Source organism: Anabrus simplex, chromosome 1, assembly GCF_040414725.1.
Source record: "Anabrus simplex isolate iqAnaSimp1 chromosome 1, ASM4041472v1, whole genome shotgun sequence".
In the NCBI taxonomy this organism is placed as follows: Eukaryota; Metazoa; Arthropoda; class Insecta; order Orthoptera; family Tettigoniidae; genus Anabrus; species Anabrus simplex.
The window spans coordinates 683,158,602-683,182,941 of NC_090265.1; the positions used below are offsets into that span (position 1 = coordinate 683,158,602).

The 24,340-nt window shown below is 39.6% G+C and overlaps 1 protein-coding gene across 2 annotated transcripts in view; it reads right to left on the bottom strand.

Annotated features, from left to right (window-relative positions):
- Positions 1-24,340, bottom strand: part of LOC136872104 (fas-binding factor 1) — a 147,251-nt gene that overhangs the window by 31,943 nt on the left and 90,968 nt on the right. For both annotated transcript variants that reach the window (XM_067145961.2, XM_067145955.2), the window contains exons 11-13: positions 22,156-22,295; positions 14,149-14,336; positions 3,477-3,623 (exon numbers count right to left, since the gene is read on the bottom strand). In XM_067145961.2, the coding sequence (XP_067002062.2) occupies positions 3,477-3,623; positions 14,149-14,336; positions 22,156-22,295 (475 nt within the window). The remainder of the gene's footprint in view (positions 1-3,476; positions 3,624-14,148; positions 14,337-22,155; positions 22,296-24,340) is intronic.

Consider the following 24,340-nt stretch of genomic DNA (forward strand, 5'->3'; position numbering starts at 1 on the left):
CTTCTTCTACGATAAACTGGTAACAAGGTTGCAATGATGTCAGCACCTTCTTGTCCCTGCATTTTTCATGCTTCAGATGGAATATCGTAGCTAGTTTTTATTTTCTGTTCTGAACAACGAAGAGGTGATAAGTGGGACAAGGTCATGAGATTGGGGTTGCACTGTGCATTAGAGGATGCAGGAATTCTTTGTTGCAGACCTTGGAAAAAGCCTGTTCCAGCGTTTCAGGATTGCATTAGGTATCTAGAGTATGTTGTTCCCTTAATCCTTGATTTCATATTATTCCGTATTGAAGAGCAATATAATATAAAACAAAAACTAAAGGTTTCCACCTATTCAATACTATTTATTGTAACCTAAAAATTAAAATGTTCCATATATTTGATGAAACTAGTTTTGGTCTTGCTAGAGACCATCACCAGTCAAAATTATTATTTAAGGCAAGACATGAATTACAGATAGATAAAATTTATGAAGCAAGCATGTGCTGTTGATATTCGGTGCAAGAAAAGTAGAGTTGAATGTTATATTTATGATTATTATTATTATTATTATTATTATTATTATTATTATTATTATTATTATTATTTAGCGTTTGGCTGTACACAGCAACATTAATCAAAAATAAATTACATATTTACATTATTTACAGTTTGACTTTCAAGTTGTTAAAGTCTATTACAGCTGGACCTGCTTCCACAAAGTCACTGAAGTTGCCACTATAGGAATGGGTCGGGCAGTCATTCACTATGTGCCGTATGGTCTGCCTGGGAGCACCAGAACTGCATTCTGGCAAAGATATATGTCCCCACTTGTAGAGAAGATCCGCACATCTGCCAGGGTTTGTTCTTATCCTGTTTAGCGTTGACCACGTTTTCCTGGGTAGGTGAAAGGCACTAGGTGGTGGTGAGCTTGTGATGTTCACGTCCGTAGGTTTAACCCAAAGATACCCTACACGTGTCCCCTGGGTGGTGCTAAGAGAGCAACAGCCTTCTGGCGGCCAAACAATCTTAGTGATCTCCTGGCCAATTTACATATCAATATCATGAGTTGAATGTTAAAGACTCATCATGATCACACATCTTGTGTAAGTTCTCAAAGTTTTCTTCCAATCTGCAGAATGCACTGCACAAAAGACCAGGTGAAACACTTAAAATACTTGAAGAATCTTCTTGAAGTCAGTTCAGTTGAAGCAAGTGTGAACAGATACATGTAGCTTTTTATTTTTATGTTACAATAAATAGTACTGAATAGGTGGAAACCTTTTAACTTTTGTTTTATATTATAATCCTTGATATACTACGAGGATCGAGAATACTACAAAAAATTCATAAATTAATGAAATATAAAAACCAAAGAAGAAAACTGTGATTTGTAACAAAACACACTGAGTGAACAAAGAATAAAAGGCCATTATGTAATACAGTAGAAGTCCGTTATAGCGAGAATTCATAACAGCGAAAAATTTACTCGCTATAGCGGATTGTCATTATATCCGATTTTTGTATAAAATTACGTTACAAACTTCATATTTGGTCCGTATTGAAAATGTACATCAATTTAAGATTATTAAAATTTTATTAGTCAACCTATTCAATACAAATGATATTTGCAAAGTTAGGACTTACATCCTATTAAACTAAGGTCTAAAGGGACATGTTTCGCCATTTAAAAGGGCATCATCAGCCTTTTTACACTCATGCTAAAGGTAAAAATCAGGATCCTGATTGTCGATATAAGAAAAAGTATATCAAATGAGAATAAAAATTAGAATGAATATTATACAATATGTGCAATCATGAGTTGTTAAATGACAATTGACAATTAAAAATCATTTTAAATGTTTGCAAAGAAATAAAAGTTGGTATGGTAATTACATCAGCAATCTTAAAATGATCTTATAAAACTGTACAAACTAGGCCTTGACCAAATAAATAATAAGAAAGTCTATGGCTAAAGTTGCCGTATCAAGGTTAGTGAAATTCGGCTGGAAGCAACCTGATTTTAAATGGAGAGCAAATTAGAATTCAATGGCCACTCAAGACAACATAAAACCTCTCTCGTTGAAAAGTCGAGGGCGAAACGCTGGCAACCAAGAATGAGTTAGCAGGAAAATTTATAATGTCCAATAACGGACCATTTATATTGGTATTATAAATTTACTCATTCAAGACAAATATTTCAGATTCCCTGTGGGAATCAACATCTATATCATATGATGGCCAAGCAGGCATCAATTTTTGCTGATGAGACAAAGTCTCCTAGTGCATTGGCACTGCCGGTGGCTCCAGTTAGTTTACGCAGTGGCCTCCACGGTATGCACTAGCCAGCGTATTGGTAGGTGTGCTAGGTACCAACTGATGAGCCCACCCTAGCACACGAGGGCGAAACGCTGGCAACCAAGAATGAGTTAGCAGGAAAATTTATAATGTCCAATAACGGACCATTTATATTGGTATTATAAATTTACTCATTCAGGACAAATATTTCAGATTCCCTGTGGGAATCAACATCTATATCATTAACAACTGCTATCGGCCATGTTATTTACGCATTTATTACGAAAACGTGTTTTCCTCTTTCATTTCGAATTTTCTTTAGAGAACAGCAGTCAATGGGTATTATTAATAAACTCCAACATCGCCTTTGAATGTCAACGAGAGAGATCGCAAATGCACAAAGTGAGAAAACTATACCGTACCGAAGATGATCGATAGCATTTTGTTGCAAACGTTTCAGTTTTCTTATTCAAACAGCGTCACATATCTTAACTTAACCGTACAATGCATATGATGAAAACACACTTCAAGCGCCAGTACAGAAATTATACCTTTCGCGCTATAAATTTTCATAATAGTCTTTCCGTAATTGAACCAGACGCGACAAAATATAAACTAACCTCTGAAATCAATTAAGCACTCTGCCATATCTCAAGGTGTATCCCATTCTTACTTAATTGCAGTATTTAGCCTCAAAATTAAGCGGTCGTTTAGTCAGCCTTAATTTTAACGAGTTAACAACCGTTATCGGACACGTTATTTACGCATTTCTTATGAAAATATGTTCTCTTTCATTTCGAATTTTCTTTACGGAACAACTGTCGACGGATATTACTAATCGACTTCGACTTCGAATGTCGACGAGAGAAATCGCTAGTGCACATAGCAAGGAAACGATGCCGAAGGTAATCGATCGCATGCAATATCATCGCTGGGGTGCATAAATATCGGTAACGGAAAAAATTGTGCGCGCCTAATCACTCGTAATAACGGATGCGCCAGTGATAGGGTTCTCACTGTAACCGAAGGACGATACACAGTTTAATATAGAAATTTTGATGGGACAGAAAAATGTCATCGCTATAACGGAGTTCTCGTTATATGCCGTACTCGCTATAGCGAACTTCTACTGTATTTAGCAAACCTATATGAAAACATTCAGATCACATTTGTAATTTAAGTATTAAAGAAGAATACCTGTGCCACTTCATCCTGTTTAGAGGATGCATTCTGTAAGCGAGCCATAGTCTCCAGTCGAGACTTCTCAGCAGCCAAGCTCATTCTCTCCTCACTGAACTGTTGTCTCCAAGCCTTCTGCTCCTCCAGCAAGGCAAGCTTCATACTCTACCAAACACAAGCCACACGTACTTTTGTTATTTCAACAACCAGAAACAATACAGAACAATCTAATGCCAATACAACTGTAATGTCAAAGCAAAAAGCAACCAATATAAATTATATAAAAATAATGCAGAAACCTGATATATAATTGAAGGGTACCTGGATGTGAAAAATTCATCAAAATATCCAGGTTTTCAATTCTTTAAAAAGAGTAAGCATTCCTAAATCCAAAAATATATAATATGTGTATGTTCCTGTACTGAAAGTGTATTTTAAATGACTATTGAAATATGGCAGCACCACTGCCACCCCCACCATCAGAGCCATTAATTACGAGGGTTCATTCAGAAGTTATGGCAACTATCCTTCATTTCCTGAAAATGTGTTAATACCAAATATGTATCATGTATATACACTTGATAATACAGCCAACCCTCAATATAATGCCACAAAATATTCCGCCACCCTCAGTCATTTCCCATGACACGCAACAAACGGATATTTTTTCTAGAAATAATATGCTAACTACCTCAATAAAATGCCATCCCCACCTACCACCATGGGCCACTGGTAGCACAGGTACAAAAGTGCTGGACATTGTTATAAATGTGCTTGAGATATCACCAATCGCTGATTTGAAATTATTGGCAGGAACCCGGGAACCTCTTTTTTAAATGGAAACATGGCTCTTACCTGATCCTTTATGAATGTGGATTGAGTATGTTACCGACCCTCATTACCTGTAGCTCATTATTTCGAGTGGCATGGTGCCAGGGATTTAATTGCTCTAGGACTGAATCGTCTTGTCATGGATGGGAATTTCCTTAAGGATTACCATAATGGACTGTTCCTGAGAAAAGCTTTGGAAGGCTGGACAAAGCAATTTGAGGAAACAGAGCTTGACAGTAGCACATCTCGAGCTCCTTTAAACTTTGGTCCATTCTGTCCTGTGCGTACAAGTTTCTACGATGAATAAACAAATATTTTTATGTGTGAAAGAAAACGAAAAAAAGTGTGTGCTTATAAAGAACAGTATCCTTCTGTTAATTGGCAGAACATTGCAAACCGTTTTTCATTGTTGTGGGGAAAAACCATAAGCTGAGGAAATTTTGAAGTATGTATGTCAGTTATGGGAATATTCTAATGTAAAATACATTTTAAAATTAAATGTTGATGAATACTATTCCAGAAAATCCCTATACAGTACATCACTATGTAGACGCTTAAGTCATTCAACTTGACCTCATTTTAACGCCACTCTCTTTATTACAAGTAATGAACAGGACAAATAGTTCATTGGCATTTTTAAGAGGGCTGAGTATCTGTCCCCAATAATGAGTGTGGGGTTCATCAGAATTGTTTTCAAACTATACAGAATATCGCTAACACTTCTCGGGTTCCAAAAGGAATAAGGGATGAGGATATAAGGTTAGTTAATGACAAAGGCAATAGCAATCCATCACTTTTTGATAAGATTATCACAGGTGATGAACAGTAATGAACTTGTATTGAATAGGACTTTATACAATTAAAATCCTTTAGAATTTTATCTTAGATATCAGATACTGTGTTTATTGCATCAACAAATGATCTGAACAAGCAATGGCATTATAATGAGGAATAACAATTTTTATTTTTACAATTGGCTTTGACACAGGTAGGTCTTATGCGATGATGGGAGAGGAAAAGGCTAGGAGTGGGAAGGAAGTGGCTATAGCCTAACTTAAGGTACAGCCTCAGCATTTGCTTCGCATGAAAATGGGAAACCACGGAAAACCATCTTCAGGGCTGCCAACAATGGGGTTCAAACTCACTATTTCCTGAATGCAAGATCACAGCTGCGCAACCCTAACAGCACGGCCAACTCCCTCAGTATGTACGATCACGGCCGACTGGATCTCTCGCTGCGCTCCTTATACCGGCCTTGACAAACACTTGTGAAGCCCAGCATAAAACTGTAATTGGAAAGTTTCACCATAATGCCGCTGGAGCGCTGGCCTACTACCCACTGACAGGAAGCTGTATACCGCAGATTGCCGCATTTCCAGTTTTATTTATATGGTTATGCTGTCATAAATGTTGGCAATGTGTTCGCAATGAGGTGCTTGTTGGATTGATATTGAGATCTGATAGTTATGCGCTAGTGAGTTTATTTTTTATTATGTAGTGTGGTGATTATATTTTTTAAATTGTGTTTACAAATCTTGGAATTCGTGACATTCTTGTGCACCTTTTCGTACTTCGAGCAGAAATTTTATAGAGACAAGAACAAAGTGATTTCTCGCTGTAACTTCGTCCTGAACAGGGGTTTTAATTTATGCGCTAATTTGTTTTTTAATGGTGTGGTGATTTGCTTTTCTGAAACTGTGTTAGGAAATATTCGAATATATATTGCTGTGTGCCCTTTTTGTATTCCGAACAGGAAAAAAAGAGCAAAGGGACACTATCATAAAAGCAGGTAGCACTCTCATCTTAGTTTTCCGTTTCTATTTCGGGTATTTACCTTTGTTCTTTCTTTCATTCTTTCTTACTCTGTTTACCCCTCCAGGGTTGGCTTTTCTCTCGGACTCAGTGAGGGATCCCACCTCTACTACCTCAAGGGTAGTGTCCTGGAGGGTGAGATTGCGGGTCGGAGGATACAACTGGGAAGGATGACCAGTACCTCGCCCACGTGGCCGCAACTTCTATGCTGAACAGGAGCCTTGTGTTGGGGATGGGAAGATTGGAAGGCATAGACAAGCAAGAGGGAAGGTACCATCCCGGCATTTGCTTGGAGGAGAAGTGGGAAACTATGGAAAACCACTTCGAGGATGTCTGAGGTGTGAATCGATACCCCCTCTACACAGTTGACCTCCCAAGGCTGAGTGGATCCCGTTCAAGCCTTCGTACCACTTTTGAAATTTCGTGGCAGGGCCAGGAATCGAACCCGGGCCTCCGGAAGTGGCAGCTAATCATGCTAATCAGGTATTTTTACCCATGAATTTTCTTTTATAGAATAATCCTTTAGGCGGTGTCGTATTTGCCATATGACAGCAACACAACACATTTTTATCCAAGATAATCTGAACATTAACATTTAAACATTGACAAGTAAGAATCACTACTGCTATGACGGTAAGGCCAATGCATGAAGTACTGTTACCTGAGCAATGGGGCTGATGACCTAAATGTTAGGCCCACCGAGCTCGATAGCTGCAGTCGCTTAAGTGCGGCCAGTATCTAGTATTCGGGAGATAGTGGGTTCGAATCCCACTGCTGGCAGCCCTGAAGATGGTTTTCCGTGGTTTCCCATTTTCACACCAGGCAAATGCTGGGGCTGTACCTTAATTAAGGCTACGGCCGCTTCCTTCCCAGTCCTAGTCCTTTCCTGTCCCATCGTCGCCATAAGACATATCTGTGTCGGTGCGACGTAAAGCCAATAGCAAAAAAAAAAAAAAAGGTCCCTTTTGACAACAAGCATCATCATCGGTGAGCAGAGAACAGTTTACAATTTATTTACTCAAAATACTTTTCTCTCAATGAATTTTTATTTTAAATTCTTCTTATGCTTCTTTTTTTTCGCTATTTGTCAGTTGGACTACTCCATCCTCCGCAGTTTCATTTCACGACGTTATTTTGGCACATATCAATGAAAGTAGCCTTTAGGATTAATCATTTTAACAATATTAGTCAATGTAACATACTATTTTATTCCCTAAATTAAGATACATCGGCAATCAGAGTAAATATCAGAACGTCAGCTGGACTAAGTCATCTCCCCGCAGTTTCATTTCAGGACATCATTTTGCCAAATATCAACGAAAGTAACCATTACGTTTAATCATTTTAACAGTACTAACCTATGTAACATTCTCCATAACTCTAAATTATGATAAATCGGCAATAAAAGTCAATATATTTTCCATAAAGAAGTGTGCATTTCTACTGCAAATAGGTCGGCCGCGAGCGCAACGTGTCGAGCTGTGTAACTACTCCGATTACAGTGCGTGGACCCGATTGTCAAGGCTGGTAACGAGCTAGCTAGAGCGACCCATCAAGTCGGCCGTGGTACGATACATGAACTTCATTATGTTGCCAGCAGATGGGACATGGGTGAATCAGTCTGGCCATTATCATGTCCCACATGTCCGTTGTCTGGTGAGAGTGGTGCATAATGGAAGTAACCAAAGTCGAACAGTGTTGGTACATCTCAGTCAGTGTGACTTCAATCTCTCAAAGTGAGGAAGCCACTGCATGGGAAACACTCTACCCACAAAGAAGACATTGTACGAGCAATTCAATGTGAGGTAGCAAACACTGAAGAATCTCATGTAGCCAATGGAATCTTCCACCTTCCTTATCGATGGCAACCAACCATAGACAATCTAAGAAATTGCTCTGTATGATGTTAAACGGCTTGTACGATTCATATAAATGATTGTATGAAAGTCGCTGTCACTATTGTAACGGCCGCAGGATTTGAAGGATTCATAGACTTACTTATTAGAAATAAAAGACAAATATTATTTTATTCAATAGAATGTGGTGCACTTAGAACGTGGGTAATAACTTGGTGTAATATGGGTGTGTGTTATGAGAAATAAGAGACATTAGAGTTCAGGAGTAACATTATGAGTGAAAGTAAGATCAATAAATGAACTGCCCAATGTGCTGGGATAGTTGCTCGGCAGAACATTCAAATTAAAGTGATGTTTGAGAAAATCAAATGCCTTTTCCACTATTAAATTTGTTATTCTATACAAATGATCATGATGTATTCATGACAGCCAACCTCCAACACAGTCAACAGAGTGCCATCTTAGGACAGAGTATGTGTGTGATGTCACATATTTTGCTTATTTTGAAGCGCTATTTCATGAAAACTACATTCCAGATTTTCAATTTTATTTTTTCAACAGGTAGCTTTATCTTTTGTCTGTCGATTGAGATATTAAACATAATCGTAAAATACCCAACCACTAAAAGCGTTTTCCAACTTTTCTTTCCATGTACTCGTTATCGAGGAACATAAGTCTACATTAAAAAATGACAATGATTTCAAAATGCCACATTTGTCCTTTTACCTTACCAGAGATTCCTGCATCCCTACCCCATGTGGCATCACATAAACTTAAAAATGTAATTAGTACGAGGACGGTTTGAAAAGTTCTCGGAATCACCGCTAGATGTCAGTGCTAGAGCAACGAGGTTCCCGCGCAATAATCACACATCCTTTGTGAGTGAACACGTGGTGCATCAGTGCTCTAGCTGCAGGAGTGTGGTAGCGACAACTCTTTGTTGTTGTTCCCACGTAGTGATTTGTGACAATGGAATAAACTGAGATTCGAGCAGTGATTAAATATTTTGTAAAGAAAGGAATGAAAGCAAACGAAATTCATGCCGACTTTCAGAACACACTGGGGGACTCTGCTCCTTCATTTTCAATTGTTGCCAAGTGGACCAGCGAGTTTAAATTTGGTCGGGAGAGCTTGGATGATGATCCGTGTAGTGGACAGCCAAAAAGTGTAACGACCCCAGAATTTATAGCAAAAGTGCATAAAATGGTCATGGAGGATCGTCGACTGAAAGTGCGGGAGATTGCTGAAGCTGTAGGGATGTCTTCTGAATGGGTATATTATATTTTAACCGAAGAATTGGGTATGAAAAAATTATCCACAAGATGGGTGCCGTGGCTCTTGACATTGGACAATAAACGCACCAGATTGGAAATGTCCGAACAAAGTCTGGCCCGTTTTCAGTGCAACCAACAAGATTTTTTGCGCCGGTTTATGACTACAGATGAAACTTGGGTCCACTACTATACCCCAGAGACAAAACAGCAGTCAAAGCAGTGGAAACATGCTGATTCACCACCACCAAAGAAAGCAAAGGCAGTGCGTTTGGCCGGAAAGGTCATGGCCTCAGTTTTCTGGGATGCAAAAGGCATTCTGCTGATAGATTATCGTCCTACTGGCCAAACAATTACGGGGCAATACTATGAAAACCTCCTAGACCAACTACAGGAAAAGATACGTAAAACAAGGCCTGGTTTGGCAAGGAAAAAGGTCATCTTTCATCAGGACAACGCTCCACCGCACACAAGTGTTATTGCCATGGCAAAACTTCATGAACTGGGGTACGAATTGTTGCCACATCCACCTTATTCACCTGATTTGGCACCATCAGACTTTCATCTATTCCCCAAGCTGAAAATTTTCCTCGGTGGACGGAGATTTTCTACAAGGGAAGAACTGACAGCCGAATTGGAGAGGTATTTTGCAGGCCTGGAGGAATCTCATTTTCGAGATGGGATCAAGGCTTTGGAACATCGCTGGACCAAATGCATTAGTTTAGAGGGAGACTATGTTGAAAAATAAAAGCAGTTCCACCAAGGTAAGATACTTAATTCTAGTACATTCCGAGAACTTTTCAAACCACCTACGTACATTTCCTGTGTCACAGCTCTCCAAAAAAAAAAAAAAAAAAAAAAAGCTATGACTTATGAATCAACCCTTGTAACATTACATTCCTGAAAGTGACAATTTGTAAGTTTTTAAATACGCTTTTTTCAGGAACCATAAGAGCTAGAGCAATCTATTTCAGTGCACTATTTAACCCTATTAGTGGCAGGCAATAATGCACAGGTGTGCTGAAAAAGTACCAGGTGGTTTTTGTTAAAAAAGCAGGCTCTCAGGGGAAAAGTTGTAATTCCTGTTTTCAGAGCAGAGTTATCAAACTGAAACTTTTCCAGGAAGTGAAGAACATAACCATCCAACCCTATATGAGTTTTTAAGACAATATAAAATTTATTTTTTATTTTAAGATATAACTAGCTGATGTACCTGTGCTTCGCAACGGGATTCTCGGACAGACTTTCTTTCTGGTTTTCCTAACTGAAGTCAACTTAGGCCATTACAAAAACGTCAGTAGGAATGTAGCAATTAAAAGAAATTTTAGCATATAAAGTACTTGATCAAATGAAAAGCCGCACATTTTCTCACTTTTAACGAACAGTACTACAGTGCCGATCTAACAGTCCAAAGTTGCAGTGCTGGAATGTCCAGGGCGCAGACAGCCGTGAACACTACTCTGCCATTATACTGTTAAACACGCACGCTGATCGTTCCAATCAGTGCCTCAGAGTAGGGATTGAATAGCTCGAATGCTATGATGAACCAGTTTGTTACGTACCAGTAGAATTAGAAAATTTATGAACCAGAGGAATGGCATGCTAAAGAAGAAAGCTATCTACCTCCCCAGCTACTTCCCGCCAATATACAGGCAGGCTGTTAAACTCGGTATGACTGGGCGAGTTGGTCGTGCGGTTAGGGGAGCGCAGCTGTGAGCTTGCACCCGGGAGGTAGTAGGTTTAAACCCCACTGTCGGCAGCCGTGAAGATGGTTTTCCGTGGTCTCCCATTTCCACACCAGGCAAAAGCTGGGGCTGTAGCGTAATTAAGGCCAGGGCCACTTCCTTCGCACTCCTAGCCCTTTTCTATCCCATCGTCGCCATAAGACCTATCCGTGATGGTGTGACGTAAAGCAAATTCAATAAAAACCTTGGTATACAGCAGTAATCCCCATCCATCCCACCTGAGCAACTGCCTAACTGCAGATCAGTATTGATTGATTGAAAGAGTGGCAACAGAAGACACAAAGCACATCACAACAAACAATGGTCAATGTAATGTTATTGTTGATCAATGTTATGAGCTTTCTATATTGTAGGCTTTCACATTTAGTTTTCTTTCGACTCTGTGATATAGGGACGTCTTACAAAATTATTTATAGCGTAGACTATAGTTCCTTATTCCCCAACTTTACATACTGATTTTCATTAAGATACTAACACTATTAACATAAATATTTGAGAAAACATTTTTAGGCCTTCCCCTAAACTACCATTTCTTTCAGCGTGAATAAGATTATTGATGGCCTAGATTGTAGCGACATATTCCCGAACTTAACATATCAATTTCCATCAAATTCACTTCAGCTATTTTCTTGTGATGCGTGTACATACATACATACATACATACATACATACATACATACATACATACATACAGACAGACAGACAGACAGACAGACAGACAGACAGACAGACAGACAGACAGACAGACAGACAGACAGACAGACAGACAGACAGAAATTACGGAAAATTAAAAAGTGAATTTCCTTATTACTATGGACACGACCGATAAGGAAATACCACCCTTTTTAAATTCTGAGCAATGTACAGACAAAACTCTTATTTTATATATATATAGATTACTGAAAACAAAAATTGAAATTTGGCTAATTTTGAGACCACACAATGCAAAGAATAAAAAAAATGAGTACTGGAATTTGCAAACACATTATATAAGAAACAGGTGATACATTTCATTATTTAGAAAGTACTAAGAGGTGTGCCAAAATTTTAAAAACTAGGGTGCGGGAAAACACAGAAGATTATTGCTATGGGCATGGCCTCTACGCCCGCCATGTCAACGTCTAGCGTGGGTGGGGCCAGCATGCGACGTCACCAATTAGTCCATCTACTCCTTCATGCCACACCACTCGTGTTTGGGCTTAGGTGCTAGGTCGTCCCCTCTCTCTTCCACCCAAGGTGGCGCGGCGTAAGGACTATGGAAATTACGAGAGTGCCGAATCTGGAGTCTTCCACCTCGCGAGGTTTCTGGATACATCCAGCATCCGAACTGTTCTGGAATGACTCGCCCAGGTATATAAAATATGAGTGACTTGCCAGTGGGTTGGAGTTGGTGTAGTTCTCTCTCTCTCTCTCTTTCTTTTTTTTCCCCCCCCACCACAATTTGCTTTACGTTGCACTGACACAGATAGGTCTTATGGTGATGATGGGATAGGAAAGGCCTAGGAGTGGGAAGGAATCAGTCGTGGCCTTAATTAAAGTACAGCCCCAGCATTTGCCTGGTGTGAAAATAGGAAACTACGGAAAACCATCTTCAGAGCTGCCGACAGTGGGGCTCGAACCCACTATCTCCCTGATGCAAGCTCAAAGCTGTGCGCCTCTAACCGCACGGCCAACTTGCCTGGTTGGTGTAGTTCAGTTCAGTGAGTGGACACAGTGAGTTAGCGAGAGAGCAAAGAGAGCGAAGGGTGCAATCAGGCTGGGTGTGCCAGTCCGTTGGAGTGCTCGCCTGTTGGAGCTGAAGACAAGTTCTGTTGCCTGTCGCCATGCATGTGTCTCTAGGGAGCAGCTCCTGTGAGCGAGTGTGGAAGAAGACACTGGGTGCCGACATCGGGCTGTGAACCGAGTTCTACAGGAAACTGTGAGACTGTTGTGTGCGGGCTGCGAACTGTGGATTGTCTCAATGCCAAACAGTGTGACTGTGAGACTGTAGAACTAGTGACCGTAGACCCTGTGTATTAGTATAAATAAACAGTGAGACTAAGAAAGAGAGAGTGCGAACTGTGTAAGTGTGTGTCCTGTGTACTTGTGTAAATTGTGAGCTCAGGAATCCTGTGTATTAATGTGAAGGTTTTAGTAATTAGATAATCAATGTGAGAAGTAAAACGCTACCAGGTTCTGTATTCATTTGTTTACCATGCCAACATGTTACATTATTATTGCTCCCTCTAAGGATCAGTGTTAGAGCACTGGCCCCTGGATGCCAAGATCACGAGTCCAAACCCGGCAGAGGTAGTCAGATTTCTTAAGCGTGGAGAAAATTCCATTCTGTACTCCATGTCATACGATGTCAACCTGTAAAAGATCTTGAGTGATGACACGTTTGGTGTTTAGCAGACAAAATTAATTACAACCATTACTTGACTAATTACAAGGAGGTCTTGAGTCGCATTGTTGTCTACTACTGGATGCCATGCTTGCCTCAGTGGTGCGTGAAAAAAAATTGGCAAATAAACAGCAACTTACGATATAAAGTGTGGTCAGAAACAACGTGAACCAAGTATACAAACATTAGAGGGCAGTGTTGCCAACTTATATTTTCAAGATCCGCTAAATACTACTAAGAATCCGCTAAAATTCCTCCATGAAATCTGATCTCAAGTAATAATAATAATAATAATAATAATAATAATAATAATAATAATAATAATAATAATAATAATAATAATAATAAAAAAAGCACTCACCTGATCTGTGAGTTTCACTGGGATTAACCTGCGAGCCGGCGAGCTAAAACTTGTAGGCATTTTACTGCCAGGTGCAAACTAGGTGAATCCCCTACCTCAAGGGCTACACACAGAACAGGCCCATTCATTAAACGGTCTTCCTTCATAGCATAAATGCCACTCTCTTACAGTTTCATTATCTGTCATCATTCGTCAAATAAGATGGTCTAGAAAGCCAAGAATAACAGCCGGAAAATCCGCTAAGTTGGCAACACTGTTAGAGAGTTGGAAATACTCATAAATAATTTTTTTAAAATAAACAAAATAAAACTGTCATTCCGTCTATCTTGATCACTAATTATCATGAAGAAGTAACCAAATTATGTTCAAGAATCACAATATTTCAATCCAACTGGTAAGAAGAGGTCATAATTAATTGTAACAGTACTTACTTCCAGCTGTTTGCGCTGGCTTTCAAGACGCTGCTGCTCCACTTCAAGTTTTTCCGTCTCACGTTGTTGACTCTGACGCTCCTCCTCCAGTTCACGACGATGACTAGACAATGTCGCTTCCAGTCCCTTCAATCGGAGATTCTCTTTCTCTACAGCCTCCTGCTGCTTTCTGAGGCTCTCCTGCAGGGCTGACACGATTATTTATTTATAATGTAAAATACAGCGTGACTCTTTATTCCTAGATTACAATATTTAGAATAAATACATTGAACAATAAGAATACCTCCGGAGTGCAATGTTTAGTGCTATTAGCTGCCGTCTTTGGAGGCCCAGGTTTGATTCTCAATACTGCCAGAAATCTAAAACTAGAAGGAGGGGGTATGTGGTTTGAAAGGTACATGCAGCTCACCCCCTTCGAGGGTATGCCTCAAAAGAACTGCACCACCTTAGAACGAGGATGTGAATTTACATTTTTAAAATAACGATGATGATGATGAAAATCCTTTGTGTCTCAGCCAGCCTCTCACCGTTGGGTTCCGTAGTTCAAATCCTGGTCACTCCATGTGAGATTTGTGCTGGACAAAGCAGAGGCAGGACAGGCTCTTATTCGGGTACTCTGGTTTTCTCTGTCATCTTTCACATTCCAGCAACACTCTCCAATATCATTTCATTTCATTTGTCTGTCATTAATCATTGCCCCAGAGGAGTGCGACAGGCTTCAGCAGCCGGCACAATTCCTATCGGTGATATAGTTGATTCTCATAGGGAATCTGAAATATTTGTCCTGAATGAGTAAATTTATAATACCAATATAAATGGTCCGTTATTGGACATTATAAATTTTCCAGCTAACTCATTCCTGGTTGCCAGCGTTTCACCCCTGTGTGCTAGGCTGGGCTCATTAGTTGGTACCTAGCACACCTACCAAGACACATGGCTAGTGCATACCTTAGAGGCCACTGCGTAGGCAACTTGAAGCCACCGGCAGTGCCAATGCACTATGAGAGACTTTGTCTCACTACCAAAAATTGATGCCGACAGTTGACGAAAAACGTGGCTCAAGTGATAAATTCGTAGGCACCGAACAATTGTGTCACTGCCGATGAAACTGCATTACTTAATTTTAACGCGAGTCCAAACGGCCTTATGGTTTTAAAGGAGAAAATGCCAGCTGGGGAATCGTACACGGGTGAGGGATGGGAGTCATTGTAGTGCGTTACAATGCACATGGAAGCGAGAAACTTTATCCCCTCGTCGTAGGAAAGTTCGATAAGCCACTAGGTTTCAAGGGCGTCGGGCAATTTCCATGCCATTATAAAGCATCTAAAAATGCAAACAGTACAGAAATCTAAAAAATAATGCATTTGCACAGGGGAACCAGCTAATCTATCCTCATCTTTGAATTATATGATTTTTTTCTTTCGTTGCGTGAGGTTATGCTTGTGATTTATCCAAGTGCATTATTTGAACATTGTAAATGCACCTTGTTGGATACATTTTGGAAATAGTATTTTTCCCTGGCATCTGAAAGATTTAAACTGTGACTGCATGTATTAATGGGTCAGAATACTTTGTGATGCGGCAAGTGTTTACATTTCTGAAATACGAGAGAAGTACCATGGCGGGAAATCGTACAAGGATAAAGTTATACGAAAGTTCAATGTTAAGTGCATCGGGTACTTTCTGCGTAAATACAAGGCATCTAAAATGCACACGGTATAGTAATCCAATGAATAAAGCACTTGCACATGGGAGCCAGCATGGATTTCTCCTTGTCTTTGAATCGTGCCTTTTTTCTTTTTTTTTTTTTTTTTTCGTTGCGTGAGGTAATGTTTGCCAGTGAGATATCCAAGAGCATTATTTGAATACTGTAAACGCACCTTCTTGGATACATTTTAGAAATAGTTCTTTTTTCATGGCATTTGAAAGGTATAAACTGTGAATCAAGGTTAACTGCAAGCAGTAACGGGCCTTAGAATATTTTGTAACGTGGCAAGGGTTGGTACTTCTGAATTGCAAATTGGCGGTTAATTCGAAATCACGTAATTCGAAGTCTGATTTTTGAGTCCCAACGACTTTGAATTAACAAGGTTTTACTGTATGTGTCATTGTTCATTGTGTTTCAACCTAGGTAACATTATTTATTTACTCTTTTCTAACATACACTTATAATTTATATTCAATACTTATATGACATTGAATTTTTTAAAGCCTAACACAAACGAGATAAACAGATTTAAACGGAAAACGCTATGAAATTACTTGTAATGACAGTCATGTCTGCCTCTGTGGTGTAGTGGTTAATGTGATTAGCTGCCACCCGAGTGACCTGGGTTCAATTCCCGGCTCTTTATCACGAAAGTTGAAATGTCGTAAGAGGGCAGGAATGGCGTCCACTCAGCCTCGGGAGGTCATCTGAGTAGAGCGGGGTTCGATTCCATCCTCAGCCATCCATCGAAGTGGTTTTCCGTGGTTTCCCATTTCTCCTCCAGGCAAATGCCGGGATGGTACCTAACATAAGGCCATGGCCACTTCCTTCCCTCTTCCTTGTCTGTCCCTTCCAATCTTCCCATCCCCCACAAGGCCCCAGTTCAGCATAGCAGGTGAGGCAGTCTGGGCAAAGTACTGGTCATCCTCCCTAGTTGAAACCCCCCAACCCAAAGTCTCACGTTCTAGGATACTGCTCTTGAGCTGGTAAAGGTGGGATCCCTCGCTAAGCCTGAGGAGTTAAATAAAAAAAATAAAAAAAATCCTGGAGGGTAAACGGATTAAGAAAGAAAGAAAGAAAGAAAGAAAGAAAGAAAGAAAGAAAGAAAGAATGATAATTACAAACTGAATACAAATAGCTCATGATATTATACAAATAATATGCTGAGGTTATTTAGGTTGGGTACGATCACTTATAAGTATGGCTTCAACAAGTCAATGAGTTCGCCAAGTACATATAGTGAGTGATAGTGGCGCAGAAATTATGACGTATTTTGGTGAAGATGTACTAGAAAATGACAATGTGATTGATTTCAGTTTTATGATAGGCTAATAGAGCAACAATGAAGCCAAGATCAACCGAAGGTTTTTTTTTATAGTTACCAAATGCCTGTGCGTTTATGGTGCGCGCATGCATGAGTGTCATTATAAGGACACTGATACAAGCAAATTATGCTGATATTCAGATCGCATTACCAGTACATTACAAAACCTTACATTAAAATACAAAACAAGAAAACTATGATCAAAGTAAATAGTTTTATGGCAAATGGTATGTTCAGATTACAATCTAAAATCCATCTTTAGAGGCTTCTTAAAAAGTAGATTCAAGAGATTTGTTGGTTTTACAATTTTGAATATTCAAAAGAGCCAACACTTTGAGTTGACTTCCACTTGTTTACTGTCGGTTTCTGTTTATCAAGTATCAATCCAGTGCCTTATGAACCAGCTGAACATGTTAACGTTAGTGGATATAGCTTGTTTAACAGTTACAGTGAAACTCTGTTAAGAAGTTTCTCAAGGGACTGCAAAAAAAAAAAAAAAAAACTTCTTAAGCAGGAAACTTCTTAAAAGGGGTAATGCCCAAAAACTTATTCTGTACTTTGAAATACATGTGAAACACGCAGCCAACAGATTTCCTTGTTTGCGAACAATACAGAAATAGGCCGATATATAAGAGCTGCTTACAGAAAGCCACAATATAAAAATTCAATTATCATGACAATATTTTTAGAGATAAAGTAAAATAATTGAACATACCATATTATAAATATATTTGATAAAAGAAGGGAACATATTAAGTTATATAAAAACGTTGCAAGGTTTGATTATTTTAGCAGGCAGAACCATGTCCTTCCACACTTCCCTTTCCTCCGAACTTACACTCTCTGTTTCGCAACAAATTGTTTTGTAAACGAAAACCAAAAACCCCATGGCACTACAGCCCTTGAAGGGCCTTGGCCTACCAAGCGACCGCTGCTCAGCCCGAAGGCCTGCAGATTACGAGGTGTCGTGTGGTCAGCACGACGAATCCTCCCGGCCGTTATTCTTGGCTTTCTAGACCGGGGCCGCTATCTCACCGTCAGATAGCTTCTCAATTCTAATCACGTAGGCTGAGTGGACCTCGAACCAGCCCCAGGTCCAGGTAAAAATCCCAGACCTGGCCGGGAATCGAACCCGGGGCCTCCGTGTAAGAGGCAGGCACGCTACCCCTACACCACGGGGCCGGCTTTGTAAACGATGCTCGACGCGGTAAAAGGTACCCTTAATTTGCATGAGGCTTTCTCCTGCACAATAGTCACACTGAAAGGTATGCTTAAACTTCACTGCTGTTTAAACCATATTAGTAGAACTTGTTCTATTTCATCGTACTTTTCAGATTTAACTTCCTTACAATTTGCTGAAGTATTCCCTGCAGAAGCAGAGATCTCTTCTTTCTTCGCTATAATACCGTTCAAAGTAGACGGCGGCATCCCCAGCTCCTTTGCCAAGGCAACAGGAGAAAGTGTAGATGACGCCACTTTCCTTATAATCTCCACTTTGTCTTTTATTGTTAGTGCCATTCGCTTGATCTCTTTTCTCTGAGTTGCGCTCATTTTCACTTAAAAAAAGCTTCTACGTTGATATTACAAGTACAACTAACTTCACCGACTCCTATTCATACTAATTACGACGCTACACTATGCTTGGCAATCCGTAGCTTAGGCTTACAAGAGAAGCAAAGACAAGACGTGTACTACAGTTTGTTAGCATGTGCTTTCTATCTTCCTCACACCCCTGACACCTGCTTCAAGGATAACGGCAGCAAATGGGAAATCTAGCAACTTACTCTTAGAGATTCTTAGAACCTAGGCCTAAATCGCCCTAGCATTCCTACTGGTTGTCACGGCAACGGGCGTAGTTTCTGGCTGTTTCACAAGTACCGCATGGCCAAGCCAGTATTGAGTTTATTTTCCCGCTTCAATCCTCTTCATGCTATAGGTAATGAAGAAAAGAAACACAGGTTCGAAGTTGCAGAAATTAGTGCATGGAAATGTATCTGGGGTATTACGTGGGAGAGATAAAGGCGCAGTAGCAACACTAGCACATCTAAACGTAAACAGTTTCTTTCCCCGCGAGAATTTTGTTTCATGTCTCCTCATCCTTGTGCTACGTTCTAATAATGCGATGTAATAATTACGAGTGACACGATAATACAATGTTTAGCTCGTATAAAGGTAAAATTAAAAATAACTTTCAATTTTATGCCAACACGTGGTATTGCAAATGCCTATGTGTGCCTCCCTCAACACCCAGTTGGCTATCAACATTCGTTCAACTTCGTAAACGATCGGGATCTTTCGGCCGGCTGTTTGGCGGCTTGTGTATCAGCTGGCTGCTGGCAAATCGGCTGTTTCCTGCATAGAGTCGCGAAGTTGTTTTTATTCACCTCACTAATAATAGACACGGAAAATCTTATCAGTTTAGTTCAAAAACGTAATTTCCTCTACGGCAAGGCCCATAAGTATTATTGCAACAACGTAAGACTGAATGCCTGGAAGGAAATAAGCAAGGGAATGAAAAATCAGAGGTTAGAATATTCAGTTTTGTGGTAGGTTAACAGTAATGTTGTGGACAAATGCACTTTACGGTTTTTAATGTTTAGGCCACCTCGATTAATGACTGCACCCTGTCGCGGCCCGCAAATTACTGCATTAAAGTTTTATCAAATCATCCATTGCATACTTTGTTTCTTACGTAGAATCCCGTTCGATTTTATTCCGCTAGATGGAACGGTGGAGTGGAAATTTTGACTGATGGGTTCGATTCGATTCCACAAGTCGAGAGTGAGCATCTGCTGTCCGTGTTGTCATAGCGTGACGTCATATGGCCGTGGCAGGCCCGCACATGTTCCGTGACACCAGACACACCGCGAGCGCGCGAGCGGTCTAACACAGGGTGCAACTTGCGCGGAGACTGGAGGGTTCTAACCATGGGCTGCTTTGAGCAGACGTTTTCTTTCTCAAGGGGCTCTAAAATCTGAACTGTTTAAGCGGGAAATATATTTACAACATAACACTTTAAACGGGAAAAATATACATATATCTTAATGCAACTGATCAAGGGGCCAAGAATATCACACTTCTTAGGCGGGAAAACTTCTTATGCGGGAACTTCTTAACCGAGTTTCACTGTATATAGATGTTCAGAATTAACTCAATGCAGTGAGATAGTGAAGGAAGTACAAACTACAGAACTAACATCTGATAAGCACAGAATACTAAGCAGTAATAGCAAACATTTGATGCATGATAAGCGAGGTATTTTTATATACCGTATTTACTTGTATATAAGACCCGGTTTTTATCCTATTTTTAAAACTGAAAAATCCAGGATGGTCCTATATGCGCATGTCTCAAAAATTAAGAGCGTATCAAAATATCCATTAAACAATTATACATACAAACATCCTCGAAAATATATTTCAAAACACAAAATGTATTATTCAGGTTTCAAAAAATACAATTATGAACCATTATACAATATTAGCCTGATATAAATCTAATACAATAGTGGCAAGTATTTGCACGTGGTAGGGTAGGCCTAATTTTATGTTCACTGCGTCTGAAATAAATGGGGAATACCGTTAGGGATGTTCTTCTTTTAAAATTACTGTTGTTACTCGCTTCCACTGATTCCATAACTCTTTCAGATATCACGTGCCTTAATTTGTAGAATTTCATGGGATGCGCTGTTACCGCTCTTACTGGTTTCCTCTACCCACACAAACACCTTCTTATCAAATTCAGAATATTTACACGTTTGCAGTCTGCAAAAAGATCTAACATTCCTTTTTGTGACCATTCGTTTTTCTTGTTGTTTTTGCCAATATCTGATCATGTTTGGTTGAACAGCGAATTCACGGGCGACATCCCATACACCATGCTTATCGGCAAACATAAGAACATTTAGTTTAAAAGAAGCAAAATAACTTTTACGCTTACTGGTATTACCGCTACCATTCATAGTAACACACAACTAATTCCAAAGATATCGTAACTTTCCCTGACTACCAGCAGGTTACTGTAGTTTGACTTGAACAACCACAGCCGGATAAAGTGTATTGACAAAGATAGGAGCGATGGGGATGGCTCAAGGTAACTGGCTGGCTTGGGAAGCGCCCTTGGGGCAAGGGTTTCAGTTATTTTGGTAACAGCAGCTAGCCACAACCTTTCTCCCGGTTATGAAAGAATGCAGTTTCTTGTACTGTCACGCACAAAGTAACCTACGGTAACAGCAATTCGTACCGTACACTCTCGATATTTAATGCAAGAATGTCCGTGGAATACCGTATCGAAATAGCAATAACCTGATCATTTCCCATTATACAATGCCTAGTTAAAAGAACACGCACTGTTAGTTATCAGTATTTCGGGTCCAATATGCGAGGCAAAAATTATTTTTCTCTTTCCTGTCCAAGAAAATGGGGGAGGATGTTATACACAAAGGAGGTTTCACAATTACAAAGAATGGGTACCGTCCACCCAATCAATACTTTATTCTTAGGTGGATGGTACCCATTCTTTGTAATTGTGAATACAAGTATCAATACGGATATGAAACTGATAGATTATAAGTAAAGGGGTTTTACGCAAGTAAATACGGTACATTTAATACCATGGGAATCAGGACTTCAGATTTACGATGTGCTAAGTGAGAAAACATCTTTTTTTTTTCTTTTTTTTTTGCTAGTTGCTTTACGTCGCACCGACACAGATAGGTCTTATGGCGACGATGGGACAGGAAAGGACTAGGAGTGGGAAGGAAGCGGCCGTGGCCTTAATTAAGGTACAGCCCCAGCATTTGCCTGGTGTGAAATAGGAAAACCACGGAAAACCATTTTCAGGGCTGCCGAAGAAGAAAACATCTTAATGAGGAACGCACTAATGAGGTTTCACTGTATCACCCATTTTTCAACCCAATAAGATTCTTACACGACAGTGGTAGCTAAGTCCACAGCTAAATCAATAGAGTATTTACCACGTAAATCTTCCTCCTTGGCCTTGATAGCTGCCTCACGAGCACTGCTCTGTAGTCGCTGCTGCTCTTCCAGCTTGCCCTGCAATGCTCCAAGTCCACCAGCACTCCGGCTCAATATTTCTACTGTAGACTGTAGAGAGCTGTGGACATCACACAAATATTTGCCAGTCAAATAATTCCAATGTTAGAACTTCACTTAAAAATATAAAAAAAACACACAAACACACACACACTCACTTATGTCCTTACACTGATATTCAGTGAGGACAGAACACTAGCAACTTTTATCATTATTATTATTATTAATTTTATTGGCCACGTTGGGACTACTTGAGTCGTTCCAAGTTCACTTCCTCCTTGAAGGTTTTACTGTTTAGCTCTTGTGATCTGCCCAGTACTTTTTCATTTGTTCCAATCGTAATTTTCTTAATTAGTCTGAAATCACTATAGCCCTTCTGTGTGTCATTTCTGCTGAAAATTTGTGAGTCTTAAGAAGGGTATTAAATTTATTTTTCTTTTCTGCATCTGCTATCTCAAGTCCAACTGTTTACTAAACAACAACATCTATTAAATGGATAATATATGAAGTCTGTTAAAAAAAAAAAATATATATATATATATAAAATTTTGAAAATACCATGCAATTAGCAGTTTCTGGTAAGTGGCACTGTATAACAGTATACTTGCTCAGTAAGTAGCCATTTGCCAGGCATTCCTGAAACAATTAGTAATTGCATTATTCAGGAGTTGTTAGTTTGCAAATGTGTTGAGCATGTGGTGCGATAGTTGAGATATCTGAATATTAAGAGCAGCGTATCAACATTCGCTTCTGTTGTAAACAGTTAGCAGTTAACAGACTATGATCCACGTTCAGGATGACCCTAAAAGTCATGTGATGATATTTATACAGCACAAGTTTTTGAAGTCATGCATTTTGAGCAGAAGAATGTAACATGTTGACAGGATCATATCACGAAATTCTGGAGGAAAAATCAGAAATCTTCCACAGCTCTTGACTGAGGACCAGACAGATCTTTGAGCATCCATCAGTCAGAAACTCCCCTTGTGGGTGGGGGCAGTAGAATAACACGCACAGTATCCCATTGCCGGTCATAAGAGGCAACTAAAAGGAGCCCCAGGGGCTCTTAATTTGGGGGCAGCATGGGTTGGCGACCACGGAATCCTCAGCTGAGTCTTGGCATTGCTCCCACTTACTTGTGTCAGACTCCTCACTTTCATCTATCCGACCTCTCTTGGCCAACTCTTGCTCTTTTCATACCCTGACGGTATTAGAGCACATAACAAAGAGAGTATAAATGATCCACCTTATATCAATACAAATTATGTTGTTAATACAAAATCACAACATTTTTATTAGGGACCGGTTTCGATGTCTTTGGACATCATCCTCAGCCATAACAGGTTAACTGAACAAAGATATATATCTTACAATACAGAATATAAACCATTAATAATGAGATAATATAAAATGGGAGAAATATACAACATGATGCTCAAGAATCATTTTTACGAAATGTACAAGTTAAAACTTGACGGTCAGATAATAAAATAGGAATGAAAATGTTATCACTAGTTTAAAAGCCTTTGCCATTATATGATGTCTAAAAGTTTTTGAGCATGGCATAAATAGACATTTTTTGAAGTCTGAAAGTTGACGTAAATCATCGTTCCTCTGTAGAAAAATTGTCGTAATCGTTGTTCCTCTATGGAAAAATTTTCTGTAACTTGGTAATGGCCTATATCTCAGTTTTCATGAGATAAACATTGAGTCTTGAGGTGGTTAAACAAGTGGATCTTGTTTACAGTGTTGACATAAGTATGTGTTGTAAGACCAGAAAGTTCTCGATCCAATGCGGGACCTAAAGTGTAAGAAATTTTGAATTAAAATAAGTTGATGGAAAAGAGGGCATTATGTTAAAAGAGTTTTAAAGTACAGGACTCACCTTGATCGGCCTGTTTGTACGGAAAGCGGAGAGGAACTGAAGGTAGAAGCTAACAGGGAGCATGGCACAGTGTTAAGGGAGGGGAGAAGGGGCAATGCAAGGGGCGGAGTCAGGCGGACGTGGTAGGGAAGGATAGCGTGATAATTTGTTACGTAAAATCTGATAGAACCAAATGTTTTCAGGGAGCTTGACACTGTTGAATACTGATATGAGGACATCAA